This window comes from Coturnix japonica, unplaced genomic scaffold (genome assembly GCF_054131305.1).
Source record: "Coturnix japonica strain WE unplaced genomic scaffold, WE-NBRP24 Scf081, whole genome shotgun sequence".
Taxonomy (NCBI): Eukaryota; Metazoa; Chordata; class Aves; order Galliformes; family Phasianidae; genus Coturnix; species Coturnix japonica.
In genome coordinates, this window is record NW_028188984.1 from 66468 (window position 1) to 83030 (window position 16563).

The 16563-nt window shown below is 54.7% G+C and overlaps 1 protein-coding gene across 15 annotated transcripts in view; it reads right to left on the minus strand.

The window, feature by feature from the left end:
* Nucleotides 1-3832: 3832 nt before the first annotated feature.
* The window catches only part of WIZ (WIZ zinc finger), a 65025-nt gene continuing 52294 nt past the window's right edge, over nucleotides 3833-16563 (minus strand). For 9 of the 15 annotated variants that reach the window (XM_085534366.1, XM_085534365.1, XM_085534364.1 and 6 more), the window contains 7 exons: nucleotides 16184-16375; nucleotides 10701-11207; nucleotides 8958-9494; nucleotides 7705-8229; nucleotides 6716-7147; nucleotides 5832-6024; nucleotides 3833-4857 (listed from right to left, as the gene is read on the minus strand). In XM_085534366.1, coding sequence (XP_085390492.1) covers nucleotides 4701-4857; nucleotides 5832-6024; nucleotides 6716-7147; nucleotides 7705-8229; nucleotides 8958-9494; nucleotides 10701-11207; nucleotides 16184-16375 — 2543 coding nt within the window. In that variant the 3' untranslated portion in view covers nucleotides 3833-4700. The remainder of the gene's footprint in view (nucleotides 4858-5831; nucleotides 6025-6715; nucleotides 7148-7704; nucleotides 8230-8957; nucleotides 9495-10700; nucleotides 11208-16183; nucleotides 16376-16563) is intronic. The other 6 variants (XM_032441566.2, XM_085534370.1, XM_085534368.1 and 3 more) reach the window with 3 other exon arrangements.

Below are 16563 nucleotides of genomic sequence, written 5' to 3' on the forward strand. Positions count from 1 at the left end.
AGGAGGTGATTGGTTAGAAGGGGATGTCTGTCTCCACCTCCCTCAGGGCGGTCCTGGCGTGGATTGGTGAATACAGGTGTCAATCGTCGGCTCTCCCGGCGGTCTCCTTTTTGATTGGTCAGCTGGCAGGGAGGCGGTGCCGCCGCCGTTCTCTAATCTGACTGGCCAACCGAGGGGGGAGGTGGGCGGGCTGAACGCCGCCTCCACCAATCGCGTGGCAGAACGGCCCCAAGCCGCCAGCACCGCCCACACCGACTCTTGGCCACGCCCCCTCTGAGCTCCTCTAGCCGCCATTGGCTGAGGCCCCCGAGGCTCCGCCCACAGAGGGGAAAGGGCGCGCCGGAACCACGTGGGTTCGGTGACCGACCCACGGACGGGCCGGATCCGCGTGTCCACAGCGCGGCCCCATTGACCCCAATAAGATCCCCCCAGTATCCCCTATGGGGTGTGTGTCCCCCCCATAATATCCCCTATGGGGTGTGTGTCCCCCATAATATCCCCTATGGGGTGTGTGTCCCCCATAATATCCCCTATGGGGTGTGTGTCCCCCATAATATCCCCTATGGGGTGTCCCACCCCCCCCATTATCGCCTATGGGGTCCCCCCCCCCATACTATCCCCTATCGGGTGTCCCACTCCCCAGTATACCCTATGAGGTGTGTGTCCCCCCCCCATATTATCCCCTATGATGTGCCCCCCCCCTAATAATATCCCACATGAGGTGTCCCCCCCCCATAATATCCCCTATGGGGTGTCCCCCCCCCCCCATAATATCCCCTATGGAGTGTCCCCCCCCGCAGTATCCCCTATGGGGTGTCCCACCCTTCCCCCCCCCCATAATATCCCCTATGGGGTGTCCCACCCCCCCAATATCCCCTATGAGGTGTGTCCCGCCCCCAGTATCCCCTATGAGGTGTCCCCCCCCTCCCAACCCAAATGCTCCCTATGGGGTGTGTCCCCCCCCATAATATCCCCTATGGGGTGTCCCCCAACTCCAATATCCCCTATGGGGTGTCCCACCCCCCAATATACCCTATGAGGTGTGTGTCCCCCCCCATAATATCCCCTATGGGGTGTCCCCCCCCCACAGTGTCCCCTATGAGGTGTCCCCCCCGCAGTATCCCCTATGGGGTGTCCCACCCTTCTCCCCCCCATAATATCCCCTATGGGGTGTCTCACCCCCCCATTATCCCCTATGGGGTCCCCCCCCAATAATATCCCCTATGAGGAGTGTGTCCCCCACATAATATCCCCTATGAGGTTTCCACCCCCCCAATTATCCCCTATGAGGTGTGTCCCCCCCCCCCCCCAAAATCCCCTATGGGGTGTACCACCCCCCATAATATCCCCTTTGGGGTGTCCCCCCCCCATAATATCCCCTATGAGGTGTGTCCCACCCCCTCCATTATCCCCTATGAGGTGTCCCCCCCGCAGTATCCCCTATGGGGTGTCCCACCCTTCCCCCCCCCTTAATATCCCCTATGGGGTGTCCCCCCCATAATATCCCCTATGGGGTGTCCCCCACCCATTATCCCCTATGAGGTGTCCCCCCCCCATAATATCCCGTATGGGGTGTCCCCACCCCCATTATCCCCTATAGGGTGTGTGCCCCCCCCCATAATATCCCCTATGGGGTGTCCAGCCCACCCTATTATCCCCTATGGGGTGTCCCCCCCCCCGCAGTATCCCCTATGGGGTGTCCCACCCTTCCCCCCCCATAATATCCCCTATGAGGTGTCCCCCCCCCATAACCCCTATGGGGTGTCCCCCCATCCCCCAATATCCCCTATGGAGTGTCCCCTAACCACAATAACCCCTATGAGATGCCCCCCCCCGCAGTATCCCCTATGGGGTGTCCCACCCTTCCCCCCCCATTATCCCCTATGGGGTGTCCAACCCCCCCATTATCCCCTATGAGGTTCCCCCCCCCCATAATATCCCCTATGAGGTGTCCCCCCCCCATAATAACCCCTATGAGGTTTCCCACCCCCCAGTATCCCCTATGAGGTGTCCTACCCCCCCAATATCCCCTATGGGGTGTCCCCCCCCCCCCTTAATATCCCCTATGAGGTGTCCCACCCCGCCAATATCCTCTATGGAGCGTCCCCCCCCCATAATATACCCTATGAAGTGTGTGTCCCCCCCATAATATCCCCTATGAGGTGTCCCCCCCCCATAATATCCATTATGGGGTGTCCCCCAACCCCTATATTCCCTATGGGGTGTCCCCCACCCCCAATAACCCCTATGAGGTGTCCCACCCTGCCCCCCCAATATAGTCCCTATGAGGTTCCCCCCCCCAATAACCACTATGAGGTGCCCTCCCCCGCAGTATCCCCTATGGGGTGTCCCACCCTTCCCCCCCCCATAATATCCCCTATGGGGTGTCCCACCCCCCCCAATATCCCCTATGGGGTGTCCCCCAACTCCAATATCCCCTATGGGGTGTCCCACTCCCCAATATACCCTATGAGGGGTGTGTCCCCCCCATAATATCCCCTATGGGGTGTCCAGCCCACCCCCAGTATCCCCTATGGGGTGTCCCACCCTTCCCCCCCCATAATATTCCCTATGAGGTGTCCCCCCACCCCATAACCCCTATGGGGTGTCCTCCCACCCCCAATATCCCCTATGGAGTGTCCCCTAACCCCAATAACCCCTATGAGATGCCCCCCCCGCAGTATCCCCTATGGGGTGTCCAACCCCCCCATAATATCCCCTATGGGGTGTCCCCCCCCCATAATATCCCCTATGAGGTGTTCCCCCCCCCATTATTCCCTATGAGGTGTCCCACTCCCCCAATATCCCCTATGAGGTGTCCCCCCCCACAGTATCCCCTATGAGGTGTCCCCCCCCCCCCAACCCCAATATTCCCTATGGGGTGTGTCCCCCCCATAATATCCCCTATGGGGTGTCCCCTCCCCATAATATCCCCTATGGGGTGTCCTAGCCCCCCCCAATATCCCCTATGAGCTGTCCCAACCCGCCCCCCCAATATAATCCCTATGAGGTTTCCCCCCAAACAATAACCCCTATGATGTGCCCCCCCTGCCCCCCCCCCATTATCCCCTATGGGGTGTCCCCCCCCCATAATATCCCCTATGGGGTGTCCCCCTCCCCCCAGTATCCCCTATGAGGTGTCCCCCCCCCCCATAACCCCTATGGGGTGTCCCCCCACCCCCCAATATCCCCTATGGGGTGTCCCCCAACTCCAATATCCCCTATGGGTTGTCCCCCCCCCATTATCCCCTATGAGGTGTGTCCCCCCCCCATTATCCCCTATGGGGTGCCCACCTCTATAATAACCCCTATGGGGTGTCCCCCCCCCATTACCCCCTATGAGTTGTGTCCCACCCCCCCGTATCCCCTATGGGGTGTCCCCCCCCCATAATATCCCCTATGAGGTGTTCCCCCCCCATTATCCCCTATGGGGTGTCCCCCCCTGCAGTATCCCCTATGGAGTGTCCCACTCCCCAATATACCCTATGAGGTGTGTGTCCCCCCCCATAATATCCCCTATGGGGTGTCCCACCCCCCCAAAATCCCCTATGAGGTGTCCCCCCCCCATATTATCCCCTATGGGGTGTCCCCCACCCCCAATCACCCCTATGAGGTGTCCCACCCTGCCCCCCCAATATAGTCCCTATGAGGTTCCCCCCCCCAATAACCCCTATGGGGTGTCCCCCCCCCATTATCCCCTATGGGGTGCCCCCCCCTATAATAACCCCTATGGGGTGTCCCCCCCCCATTATCCCCTATGGGGTGCCCCCCCCCCTATAATACCCCCTATGGGGTGTCCCCCCCCCCCAATAACCACTCCCCCCCTTTGCAGTTTGTTTCCAGAAGTTTAATCTAATGTACATATTCCCGGATACATTAATAACCAGAATATGCTCAATGAAAAAAGTTAAAAGGTCAATAAATTTCATTCCCCTTCCGAACCTTTTTTTTTTTTCTTTTCTTTTTTTTTTTTTTGGGGGCGGTTCGGGGTCTTGGAAAATAAAAATGAACGTTTTCCTTTAAGTTTTCTACACAAAAACTAGAGTTAAAAAAGTCGAAGGTCTATGCAGCTAGACAAGGAAAACAGAAACAAACTCCCTCCCCTCCCCCCCCACCAAAAAAATATATAGCAACAAGTGAGGAGGACCAAGTCTGGGACCCCCCCCCAGCGTCACCGCGGCCCATTGGAAACTGGGGGGTCTTGGGGTGGTGATGAGGAACAAAGTGTTTTCCTTTGGGAAGGGGAGGAGCTGGGCAACATGCAAGGCCGCGTCGCTCCGCCAACGCCACGGAGCTACAAGGTGGCGCTGCCTATAGGAATCGAATATACATCAACTCTCGGGCCATATACAAAATGCACAACGCTCCGCTCACCCCCCACACCCCGCGTCCCTGAACCCCACGGAAGAAGCCGACGCAGCTCCTGTGTCTTTGTGTCTTTGGGCTGAACCGGACCCGCGGTCGGGAGGGAGCCCCCCACTCCTCGAATGCCACCCCCCCCCCCCATTAAAAGGGGACAGGGGGGCTTTGATCCTTGTAGTGCTTGTGGCCGGGTGCCCCCCACCCCCCATCCAGCCCAGCTTTGAGGTTAAGGGGGTGGGGGGGGGCTGAGGTTGCTCCATAGGGGGACGCGCAGGCACGGGGTGGGGGGGGGGTGAAGTGGTTCAGCTCCATTGCCCCCCCAAAAGTGGGGGGCTCCGTTACTGAGCCTCGGCCACTGCGGGGGGGTCGGGGGCCGGGGCGTCCCCCCGCAGAGGGTCTGCTTTGGAGAAATTCATTTCCAAGATGTGTCGCTGCAGGTGTCGCACCCATTCCTCCTGGATGGAGAGGGGACCCTGGAACTCCACCTCACAGAACCTGCAGGGATATGATGGGGGGAGGAGGGTCCCAAAGGTTAAACCGGCAGATTTGGGGATGGAAGGGGGGTGGGTGGGGGGAACCGGGCAGGAAAGCAGGGAGGGAAGGGTCCCACAGCCCCACGTATAGAAATGAAGTGGCCAAGATGGAGAGCTTGGAGGTTTGGGAGCCAAGGGAAACACAAAGGGGAACTGCCCATAGAGAGAACCCAAAGGGAACCCCCCCAAAGGAGAGAACACCTGGAAGTGAAAGGGAAAACCCCGAGAAAAAAAAGAAACCCCAAGAAAAGCCAAAGGAAACCCAATAGGGAACCAAAAGGGAGACCTCAAAGGGAACACAGAAAGAGCAAAATGGAACCCTAAAGAAAGCCCAAAGAAAACCCCAAAATGGGAGCCCCAAGGAAACACAAGAGACCAAATGGGAGACCTAAAGCCCAAAGAAAACCCCAAAATGGGAGCCCAAAGGAAACACAAGAGAGATCAAATGGGAACCCTAAAGCCCAAAGAAAACCCCAAATGGGAGCCCAAAGGAAACACAAGAGACCCAAAGGGAGCCCTAAAGCCCAAAGAAAACCCCAAAATGGGAGCCCTAAGGAAACACAAGAGACCCAAAGGGAACCCCAAAGGGAAAGCTCCAATGGAAGCCCAAAGGAAACTCAGAGGAAACCAAAGGGGGGGGAAGGTTCAAAGAACAAAAGAGCCCAAAGGAAACACAAAGGCCACCTGAAAAAGGGAAACCCTACAAAAGGAAACCAAAGGAAACCCAAAGGGGAGCCTGAAAGAGCCCAAAGGGAGCCCAAAAGCTAAACCTAAATGGGCTGAGGCCCAAAGGGGGATGGATGGATGGATGGATGGATGGATGGATGGATGGATGGTTGGATGGATGGATGGATGGATGGATGGATGGATGGATGGATGGATGGATGGATGGATGGATGGATGGATGGATGGATGGATGGATGGTGGATGTCCTACCTGCACTTGAGGGTGTACATGTTACCCACAAACTTCACCAGGGAGGTCTGCGGTGGGCGAGGGACCAGCGACGGCACCGGCCTCATCCTGGGGGGGGGCTGAGGGGGCTCCTCCATCTTCTGCTGGAAGTCGGGCCCCTCCTCCTCGCGATGCAGGGGGGGGTCCAGGGGTCTCGCCTGCCTCCGCTCGAACTCTGGAGGTGGGGGGACAATGGGGGGAAATGGGGCATCAGGGGGGGAAGGAGGACAGGAGGGGCTCCATTCTTAATGTATCCCAGCAGCTTCAACTTGTCAAAGGAATGGGATCCCAACCAAGCCCAACTCCAAAGGGAACCAGATCCCAGTGGTTCCCATTAACAGAGGAACCACATCCCAAAGGAACCAGATCCCAACCAAACCCAACTCTGGAGGGAAACGGATCCCAAAGGAACTGGATCCCAACAGCCCCAACTCCAAAGGGAACCAGATCCCAATGGTTTCCACTAACTGGGGAACCACATCCCAAAGGAACCGGATCCCAACCAAACCCAACTCCAAAGGGAACCACATCCCAAAGGTACCGGATCCCAACCAAACCCAACTCCAGAGGGGAACTACATCCCAAAGGAACCGGATCCCAACCAAACCCAACTGCAAAGGGAACCAGATCCCAATGGTTTCCACTAACAGAGGAACCACATCCCAAAGGAACCGGATCCCAACCAAGCCCAACTCCAAAGGGAACCAGATCCCAAAGGAACCAGATCCCAACCAAACCCAAATCCGGAGGGAAACGGATCCCAAAGGAACCGGATCCCAACAGCCCCAACTCCAAAGGGAACCAGATCCCAAAGGAACCGGATCCCAACCAAACCCAACTCCGGAGGGAAATGGATCCCAACTCACTGTGGAAATTGGTGCGTTGATGCTCTTCCATCTTCACCAGCGAGAGGGGTGAGGTGACCATGGGCCTCTCCCCGGTGCCATCCAGGATCTTGCAGGGCTCTCCGTGCGCCAGCTCTGCCGCCAGCCCTTTGCTCAGCAGGGCCATGCCGCCATGTTGTAGGCTCAAAGGCATCCTCCGTGTTCCGTCGTGATCTCGGGAGTGAGATGAATTCCGGAATTTCTTAGTGAATGGTCGACCTCCTTGGATGTAACTACGGTACGCTCCAGCCTTTTGAGGTCGGTGCCGGATCCATTCGCTGAGCGTCTCGATGGGTGAACCATTGACACACCATTCGGTGACGCCGAATTGCCGGAGGTGAGCCCGCGCGTGGCTGGCCAAAGCCTTGCGGTTCTCGAAGTAGAGGCCGCAGAGCTCACAGCAAGCTTCAGTGGCTGGGGGAGCAGGGCGGGTGGTGAGCAAGGCAGGGGGTTGGAAGGGTCCCATTCACCCCACTACTACCCCTGGAGAGGAATCTACCCCTTCCCAGCATGAGTTGGGTGGTGGTGAGCGCTGGGATGGTCCTATCAGGAGGTCAAGGCTCTGAAGTTGGAAGGTTCAGCTAAATGGGGCGGGGGGATGTCCAAATCTCTGTTCCCCCCCATCAGAGACATCGTAGTTCAAAGCCCAATAGTGTGGTGCCCCACGCATGGTGTGATTGCGGCCCAATGCAACACCATGGCCAACATGTGGTCATGGCCAATGCAACGCCATGGCCAACGCAACGCCATGGCCAAGGCAAGACCACAGCCAACATGTGGCCATGGCCAATGCAATGTCATGGCCAAGGCAAGACCACGACCAACACATGGCCATGGCCAACGCAACACCATAGCCAAGGCAAGACCACAGCCAACACGTGGCCATGGCCAATGCATGCCTACCATCCATCCTCTCCCTGTAGCCTCCAAGAACCCGGACAAGCCACACCACCTCGTTTCCCCACACTTACATGTGTGCGTGGGCTTGTCGTGCACAGACTTGGTTTTGAAGGGCAGCTCGGTCTGGATGTAGGCCTTGTGCTTCACCTCGGGGTGCGGACCCAGGCGGTCATCCTGCAGCGGCCGTTTGGTGGCCAGTGGTGTCAGGAAGGCGCCGTGGGGCTTGGCGGTGAGCGGCGACAGCGAGAGCTCGCGGCCAATGCTGGAGCCACCAGGTTTCCCCGTCCGCCCGCCCAGTGGAGAAAGGGCCATGGCCTGCAGCACTTTCCCAGGAGGCTTGGGGTCCATCCCTTCCTCCCCAAACCCTTTGGGGGTCTCGATGATGGAAGTGTGGGGCTCCTTCTTGATGATGCAGGGTTTGGATTTTTTCTTGAGGATCTCACGTAGAGTGTCGATGGGCGAGCCGTTCACCGACCACTCCGTCACCCCCATCTGTCGGAGGTGGGAGCGCGCGTGGCTTGACAGACCCTTACGGTTCTCAAAGAACTCTCCGCAGAACTCACAGCGGATATCCCGCACCGGGTCGGCTCTGGAGGCTGAAGGGAGAGAGTTGGCATCAGGGGGAGCAGGGCTGAGCCCACCTGCACCCATATCCCACAGCATAACCCACAAGCAGATCCCACAGCTGACCCTGAAGTACCAACAGAAAACACCACCCCATAATAGAATACTTGGGTTGGAGGTGTCCTTAAAGATCGTAGAACCATAGAATGGGTTGGGTTGGAAGAGTCCTTAAAGATCATAGAAACACAGAATCCTGGAATGGTTTGAGTTGGAATGGTCCTTGAACATCAGAGAATCATAGAAAATTGGTTGGAAGGGACCTTAAAGATCTTAGAGCCATGGAATGATAGAAGGTGTTGGCCTGGAAAGGACCTTGAAGATCACAGAATGATAGAATGGGTTGGGTTAGAAGGATCCTTGAAGATTACAGAATGATTGAATGGGTTGGGTTAGAAGGATCCTTGAAGATCACAGAATGATAGAATGGGTTGGGTTAGAAGGATCCTTGAAGATCACAGAATGATAGAATGGGTTGGGTTAGAAGGATCCTTGAAGATCACAGAATGATAGAATGGGTTGGGTTAGAAGGATCCTTGAAGATCACAGAATGATAGAATGGGTTGGGTTAGAAGGATCCTTGAAGATCACAGAACAGGTTGAGTTGGAATGGACTTTGGATCCCACATCCCCATCCCCAGCACGGAGTGTGCCTGATCCCCACCAGCCCATGGAACGGGGAAGGTGACAGCCACACACTTACAGAGGTTCAAGGGTGACATCTCCTCCAGGGGAGGCCAGGCCTGGTCGGAGGGATGGGGCTCTCCATGGAGACTCCCCGTCATCATCTCGCGCTTGATTTCCACTCTCATCTGGTCGTGTTTGAGCTTCTTCTGCAATGAGGGAGGAGAAAGGCCTGGAAACATCTTCCGGGCAGTGGGAGGTGGGGACGAGGTAGGAGACTGCCCCAAGGGACTGCCAGGCTGCTGGACCTTCTTGGGCAGAGTCGGGATGTGGAGCTCTCCAGGACCCCGCGGTTCCAGGGGTCCCATGGCTGCCAGGAGGGTCTTGGCCATGGCTTTGTGTCCTGGGCCCATAGGGTTGGAGGTTCCACTCCGCGGGTGGGTTCGACGTTTGAGGATCTCACGTAGAGTGTCAATGGGTGAACCGTTGACGTACCACTCCGTCACCCCCATCTGTCGGAGGTGGGAGCGCGCGTGGCTCGACAGCCCCTTACGGTTCTCAAAGAACTCTCCACAGAACTCACAGCGGATGTCCCGCACCGGTTCTCCCCCTGCAGCTGCAGAGGAGGGAAAAGAAGAGAACTGTGGTTACTAGGATGCATGGGTGGAGATTGGTGGTGGCCAAGGAGGAGAGAACAGAGCCAAAGGTGTGAACCCAACGGCAAAGTCCATCCTCAATGGGATCCTGAGAGGGCTGAGTCCAAAGCACACTCAACAAACACCGTCCTCAATTTGACTTCAAAATGAACTCTGATACATAACTAACAATGAAACCAATCCTCAATGGAACTCTGAAGGGAAGAGGACCCAACCCATAGATGCATGCACAGTGACAAAGCCAGTCCTCCATGAATTTCCAAAGGAAGCAGGGCTGAAATCAGATCTGCACACCCAAAGCCGATCCTCGTTGGGAGTGAGAAGCGAAATGAACTGATCCCAAAGCACTGTGGCCAACAAAATCAATCCTCAGTGGAACTCAAAGGGAACAGGACTGAACTCAAAGCATTGTGCCCTATAAAATCAATCCTCAATGGGACTCAAAGGGAGCAGGACTGAACTCAAAGCATTGTGCCCAACAAAATCAATCCTCAGTGGGACTCAAAGGGAACAGGACTGAACTCAAAGCATTGTGCCCTATAAAATCAATCCTCAATGGGACTTAAAGGGAACAGGACTGAACTCAAAGCATTGTGCCCTATAAAATCAATCCTCAATGGGACTTAAAGGGAACAGGACTGAACTCAAAGCACTGTGCAGACACAGAACATCAGGACAAGCACCATGTTGGCCAAGATGGAGCAGGTTCTAGAGCTCCACAGCTCTAAGCAGAGCTAGGAGAAACCCTACAGGGCAAACAAATCCCTTTGAGCTGCCCAAGGAATGCAGGGCCCAGAGAGCTGCTGTAAAACTATTCTGATGCCAAGATATGAGAACAAAACCCTGACAGAGCTTAGTGATGAAGAGGGATGCAAATAGAAGTGTTTGGTTGCAGCTGAGAGTGGGATGGGGGGGGACAGTGTGCAGAGACATAAGGAGCTCAAAGGGTAGAAAATGAGGTGAAATCACACCAGGGAGCACCATCCCCTCCAGCGGCTGTGCCCTGGAGCCATAGCAGCCATTGAAACTGCTTCTTCCACACCAAGCTCTCCCCTCAAAGCACAGCGCTGTACCCTCACCGGGAATACACAGAGGTTCCCTTCTTCCCCAGCCCCAAAACCTAATGGGAAACGTGGATGATTGACATCAATAAAATAGAGACTTACTTAAATTGAGAGGTCCTTCCTCATCCGCCTGCGGCCACTGCGCCTTTGGGGAGCTCTGCAGAGGGCTCAGCGACAGCTTCGAGCTCTTCTCCTCGGGGTTTTTTGGTGTAGGGGACCCGGAGAGCGCAGGGGGCACCTTCTTGAGGATGGGAGATCCGGGCTGCGAGAGGCTCTTGGAGAAACCCGGTGGGGATTTGATGGCTTTGTTGATGGGGCCATCCAACGGGCGCTCACCGCCTTTCCCAAGCGCAAGCAACGCCGGCCGCGGGGAACCAGCAATGCCGTCCTTGGGAGAAGCAGATTTTTTGCTGAGTGTGGGAGGAACCATGGGGTGCCCATCGGGTTTGCCCTTCTGCTTCATCAGTTCATAGAGCAAATCGATGGGAGCCCCGCTGCTCTCCGACTCGGCCACACCGAGCTGCCGCAGGTGGGAGCGCGCGTGGCTGGAGAGCCCTTTGCGGGTTTCGAAGCAGGCGCCGCACACCTCGCACGTCGTCAGGTTCTGGGCTGAAATCAGAGGGAAAATGACAAAAAGAGACGGAATCAGGACATGTAAAACAAGCCTTGAGTTTCGCAGCCCATCCCTGGAGGTGCCAAGCCACAGCAGGGTGTGGTGGTAGGTGGGCTATGAGATCCCTTCCAACCCAACCATCCTATCATACCCTGGTTCTATGGTCTTCAAGGACCCTTCCAACCCTACCATCCTATCATTCCCTGGTTCTGTGGCCTTCAAGGACCCTTCCAACTCAACCATTCTATAATCCCCTGGTTCTGCAGTCTTCATAAACCCTTCCAACCCAACCATTTTATCACTCTGTGGTCTTCAAGGACCCTTCCAACCCAACCATTCCATCATCCCCTGGTTCTATAGTCTTCAAGGACCCTTCCAACCCAATCATTCTATCATTCTGTGCTCTTCAAGGACCCTTCCAACCCAACCATTCTATCCTTCTGTGGTCTCCAAGGACCCTTCCAACCCAACCATTCTATCATCCCATGGTTCTATGGTCTTCAAGGACCCTTCCAATGCAACCATTCTATCATCCCATGGTTCTGTGGTCTTCAAGGACCTTACCAACCCAACCATTCCATCATCCCCTGGTTCTATGGTCTTCAAGGATCCTTCCAACCCAATCATTCTATCATTCCCTGGTTCTGTGATCTTCAAGGACCCTTCCAACTCAACCATTCTATCATACACTGGTTCCGTGATCTTCAAGGACCCTTCCAACCCAATCATTCTATCATTCTGTGCTCTTCAAGGACCCTTCCAACCCAACCATTCTATCATCCCGTGGTTCTATGGTCTTCAAGGACCCTTCCAACCCTACCATCCTATCATTCCCTGGTTCTGTGGCCTTCAAGGACCCTTCCAACTCAACCATTCTATAATCCCCTGGTTCTGCAGTCTTCATAAACCCTTCCAAACCAACCATTTTATCACTCTGTGGTCTTCAAGGACCCTTCCAACCCAATCATTCTATCATTCTGTGCTCTTCAAGGACCCTTCCAACCCAACCATTCTATCCTTCTGTGGTCTCCAAGGACCCTTCCAACCCAACCATTCTATCATCCCGTGGTTCTATGGTCTTCAAGGACCCTTCCAATGCAACCATTCTATCATCCCATGGTTCTGTGGTCTTCAAGGACCCTACCAACCCAACCATTCCATCATCCCCTGGTTCTATGGTCTTCAAGGATCCTTCCAACCCAATCATTCTATCATTCCCTGGTTCTGTGATCTTCAAGGACCCTTCCAACTCAACCATTCTATCATACACTGGTTCCGTGATCTTCAAGGACCCTTCCAACCCAACCATTCCATCATTCCTTGGTTCTATGGTCTTCAAGGACCCTTCTAACCCAATCATTCTATCATTCTGTGCTCTTCAAGGACCCTTCCAACTCAACCATTCTATCATCACTTGGTTCTGTGGTCTTCAAGGACCCTTCCAACACAACCATTCTATCATTCTATGATCTCCAAGGATCCTTCTAACCCAATTATTCTATCATTCTGTGCTCTTCAAGGACCCTTCCAACTCAACCATTCTATCATTCCCTGGTTCTGTGGCCTTCAAGGACTCCTCTGACTCAACCATTCTATCATTCCCTGGCTCTATGGTCTTCAAGGACCCTTTCAGCATAGGACTGATTGAGGTGCTCTGCAGAGGACAGGAGTCACACGTCAGCCTCAGCGAGCTCTGGCAACTCAACACAGTGATACAGGATCACAACTCAACCACTCTCTTCTCGAAAATTCAGCAGAAACTCCTGAAAACATGGATGAGCATCGGGTCCCACCACCACCCAACACTGAAAACTGTGCTGGGCACTGCACTCCCCACTTGATTTTGGACAGCTGTCTGTCTCCCAACATTCAGCACCGTGACACTGAGCCTGGGGTACCACATCCCCAGGTTTTTGGGGTACCATGGCCTTAAGTTTGGGGCATCATGTACCCAGGTTTTTGGGGCAGCACATCCCCAGGTTTTTGGGGCATCATGGCCCTGAGTTTGGGGCACCATGTCCCCACATTTTTGGGCACCATGTCCTCAGGCTTTTAAGGCACCGTGACCCTGAGTCTGGAGCACCACGACCCCAGGTTTTTGTGGCATCGTGACCCTGAGTCTGGAGCATCATTTTCACAGGTTTTAGGGGCACCACATCCCCAGGTTTTTGGGGCATCGTGACCCTGTGTATGGAGCATCATTTCCATAGGCTTTAGGGGCACCATGGCCCTGAGGCTGGAGCATAACAGCCCTGTGCTACCATGGGCACCACAGTCTGAGTTTCAGGCACAATATCCCTGAGGTTTTGGGTATGCAGCACACACTGCAGCCCCACGTTCAGGGAACAACATCCCTGTGTTGTTCAGGGCACTGCATCCCCAAATCTTTAGGGTACAACATCCCCAGGCTTTCAGGGGCACAACTTCACCAAGTTTTTAAGGTACAACATCCCTAGATATTGGGGACACTGTTTCCACACTTTTGGGGTACTGCATTCGAGTTTGGGGCACCGTGGCCCCAAGTCTTTGGGGCACAATGACCCCTGGCTTTTAAGGGCACGACTCCCCCAAGTTTTTGCAGCACAGTGGGCTCTCGGGACCCAAAATCTCTGAGATTTTGGAGTATCATGTTCCCAAGTCTTCAAGGCAGCACATCATTGAGTTTAGGACACAGCATCCCCGGGTGTTTGGGACGCAGAATCGCTGGTTATTTGGGGCACTGCATCCCCGAGTCTTTGAGGCACAACATCTCCAGGTTTTAGGGCATCACATCCCCAGGTTTTAGAGCACGACATCCCCAGGTTTTAGGGCACAACATCCCCAGGTTTTCGGGCACAAAAACCTCAGGTTTTAGGGCACAACTTCCACAGCTTTTAGGGCACAACATCCCCAAGTTTTAGGGCACAAAAACCTCAGGTTTAGGGCACAACATCCCCAGGTTTTAGGGCACAACATCCCCAGGTATTAGGGCACAAAACCCTCAGGTTTTAAAGCACAAGATCCCCAGGTTTTGGGGCACAACATCCCCGGGTTTTAGGGCACATCCCCAGGTTTTAGGGCACAACATCCCGAAGTTTTAGGGCACAAAACCCTCAGGTTTTAGGGTACAACATCCCCAGGTTTTAGGGCACGACATCCCCAGGTTTTAGAGCACGACATCCCCAGGTTTTAGAGCATGACATCCCCAGGTTTTAGGGCACAAAAACCTCAGGTTTTAAAGCACAAGATCCCCAGGTTTTCGGGCACAAAAACCTCAGGTTTTAGGGCACAACTTCCACAGCTTTTAGGGCACAACATCCCCAAGTTTTAGGGCACAAAGACCTCAGGTTCAAGGCACAACATCCCCAGCTTTTGGGGCACAAAAACCTCAGGTTTTAGGGCACATCTTCAAGTTTTTGGGGCACAACATCCCCAGGTTTAAGAGAACAACATCCCCAGGTTTTAGGGCACGACATCCCCAAGTTTTAGGACATGACATCCCCAGGTTTTTGAGGCACAACATCCCCAGGTTTTAGGGCACATCCCCAGGTTTCAGGGCACAAAACCCTCAGGTTTTAAAGCACAAGATCCCCAGGTTTTGGGGCACAACATCCCCGGGTTTTAGGGCACATCCCCAGGTTTTAGGGCACAACATCCCAAAGTTTTAGGGCACATCCCCAGGTTTTAGGGCATCACATCCCCAGGTTTTAGAGCACGACATCCCCAGGTTTTCAGGCACAAAAACCTCAGGTTGTAGGGCACAACTTCCACAGCTTTTAGGGCACAACATCCCCAAGTTTTAGGACATGACATCCCCAGGTTTTTGAGGCACAACATTCCCAGGTTTTAGGGCACAAAACCCTCAGGTTTTAAAGCACAAGATCCCCAGGTTTTGGGGCACAACATCTCCAGGTTTTAGGGCACAACATCCCCAGGTTTTAAGGCATCACATCCCCAGGTTTTAGGGCACGACATCCCCAGGTTTTAGAGCACGACATCCCCAGGTTTTTGGGCACAAAAACCTCAGGTTTTAGGGCACAATTTCCACAGCTTTTAGGGCACAACATCCCCAAGTTTTAGGACATGACATCCCCAGGTGCCCTCCACAGCTTTTAGGGCACAACATCCCCAAGTTTTAGGGCACAAAGACCTCAGGTTTAGGGCACCACATCCCCAGGTTTTGGGGCACAAAAACCTCAGGTTTTAGGGCACACCTTCAAGTTTTCGGGGCACAACATCCCCAGGTTTTAGGGCACGACATCCCCAGGTTTTACGGCACAACATCCCGAAGTTTTAGGGCACAAAGACCTCAGGTTTAGGGTACCACATCCCCAGGTTTTGGGGCACAAAAACCTCAGGTTTTAGGGCACATCTTCAAGTTTTCGGGGCACAACATCCCCAGGTTTAAGAGAACAACATCCCCAGGTTTTAGAGCACAACACCCCCAGGTTTTAGGGCACAACATCCCCAGGTATTAGGGCACAAAAACCTCAGGTTTTAAAGCACAACATCCCCAGGTTTTGGGGCACAACATCCCCAGGTTTTAAGGCATCACATCCCCAGGTTTTAGAGCACAACATCCCCAGGTTTTAGGGCACGACATCTTCAGGTTTTCGGGCACAAAAACCTCAGGTTTTAGGGCACAACTTCCACAGCTTTTAGGGCACAACATCCCCAAGTTTTAGGGCACAAAGACCTCAGGTTTAGGGCACCACATCCCCAGGTTTTAGGGCCCAAAACCCTCCAGTTTTAAAGCACAAGATCCCCAGGTTTTGGGACACAACATCCCTGAGCTTTCAGGGCATGACACTCCCATGTTCTCAGGGGGCACAACAGCAGCACAGCCACGACACCCCTCACCAGGCCCCACCAAGCACCGCTCGGCCCCCACAGACCCCACAGCTGATGAGTATACGCTGAGCACAGCCCCATCCCACCCCCCAACGACACTTTCTCACTGTTCCCTAAGGCTGGAGGTGCTGTCAATACTCACTTTTAGGGTCGTGTGGATCCGCTTTGCCGCCGGACGGCTCGGTGCACAGCTTGGTCCCTATGCGGGCGGGGGGCTCCGACTGCCCCTGGGCCGAGCTCTTCTTGGGCAGCGGTGGTGGCGGTGGAGGTGGTGGAGGTGGGGGGGGGGAACCCACCTCCATGGCCACCACCTCCTCCTCCTCCGGGGCAAGAACTGCCGAGAGAAGAACATCAGTCATCAGCCCCCACCCCCCGGAGGATATTTGGGGTGAAAAGGGGCCTTTTCCCCATTTCTAATCCCTCTGTGGAAGGGGAAAGGGGATATTTTCGCCCTACTTATACCCCCTCAGTAAGACGTGAGAGGGGAAAAGGGGCTTTCCCACATTTCCAGTCCATCTGTGC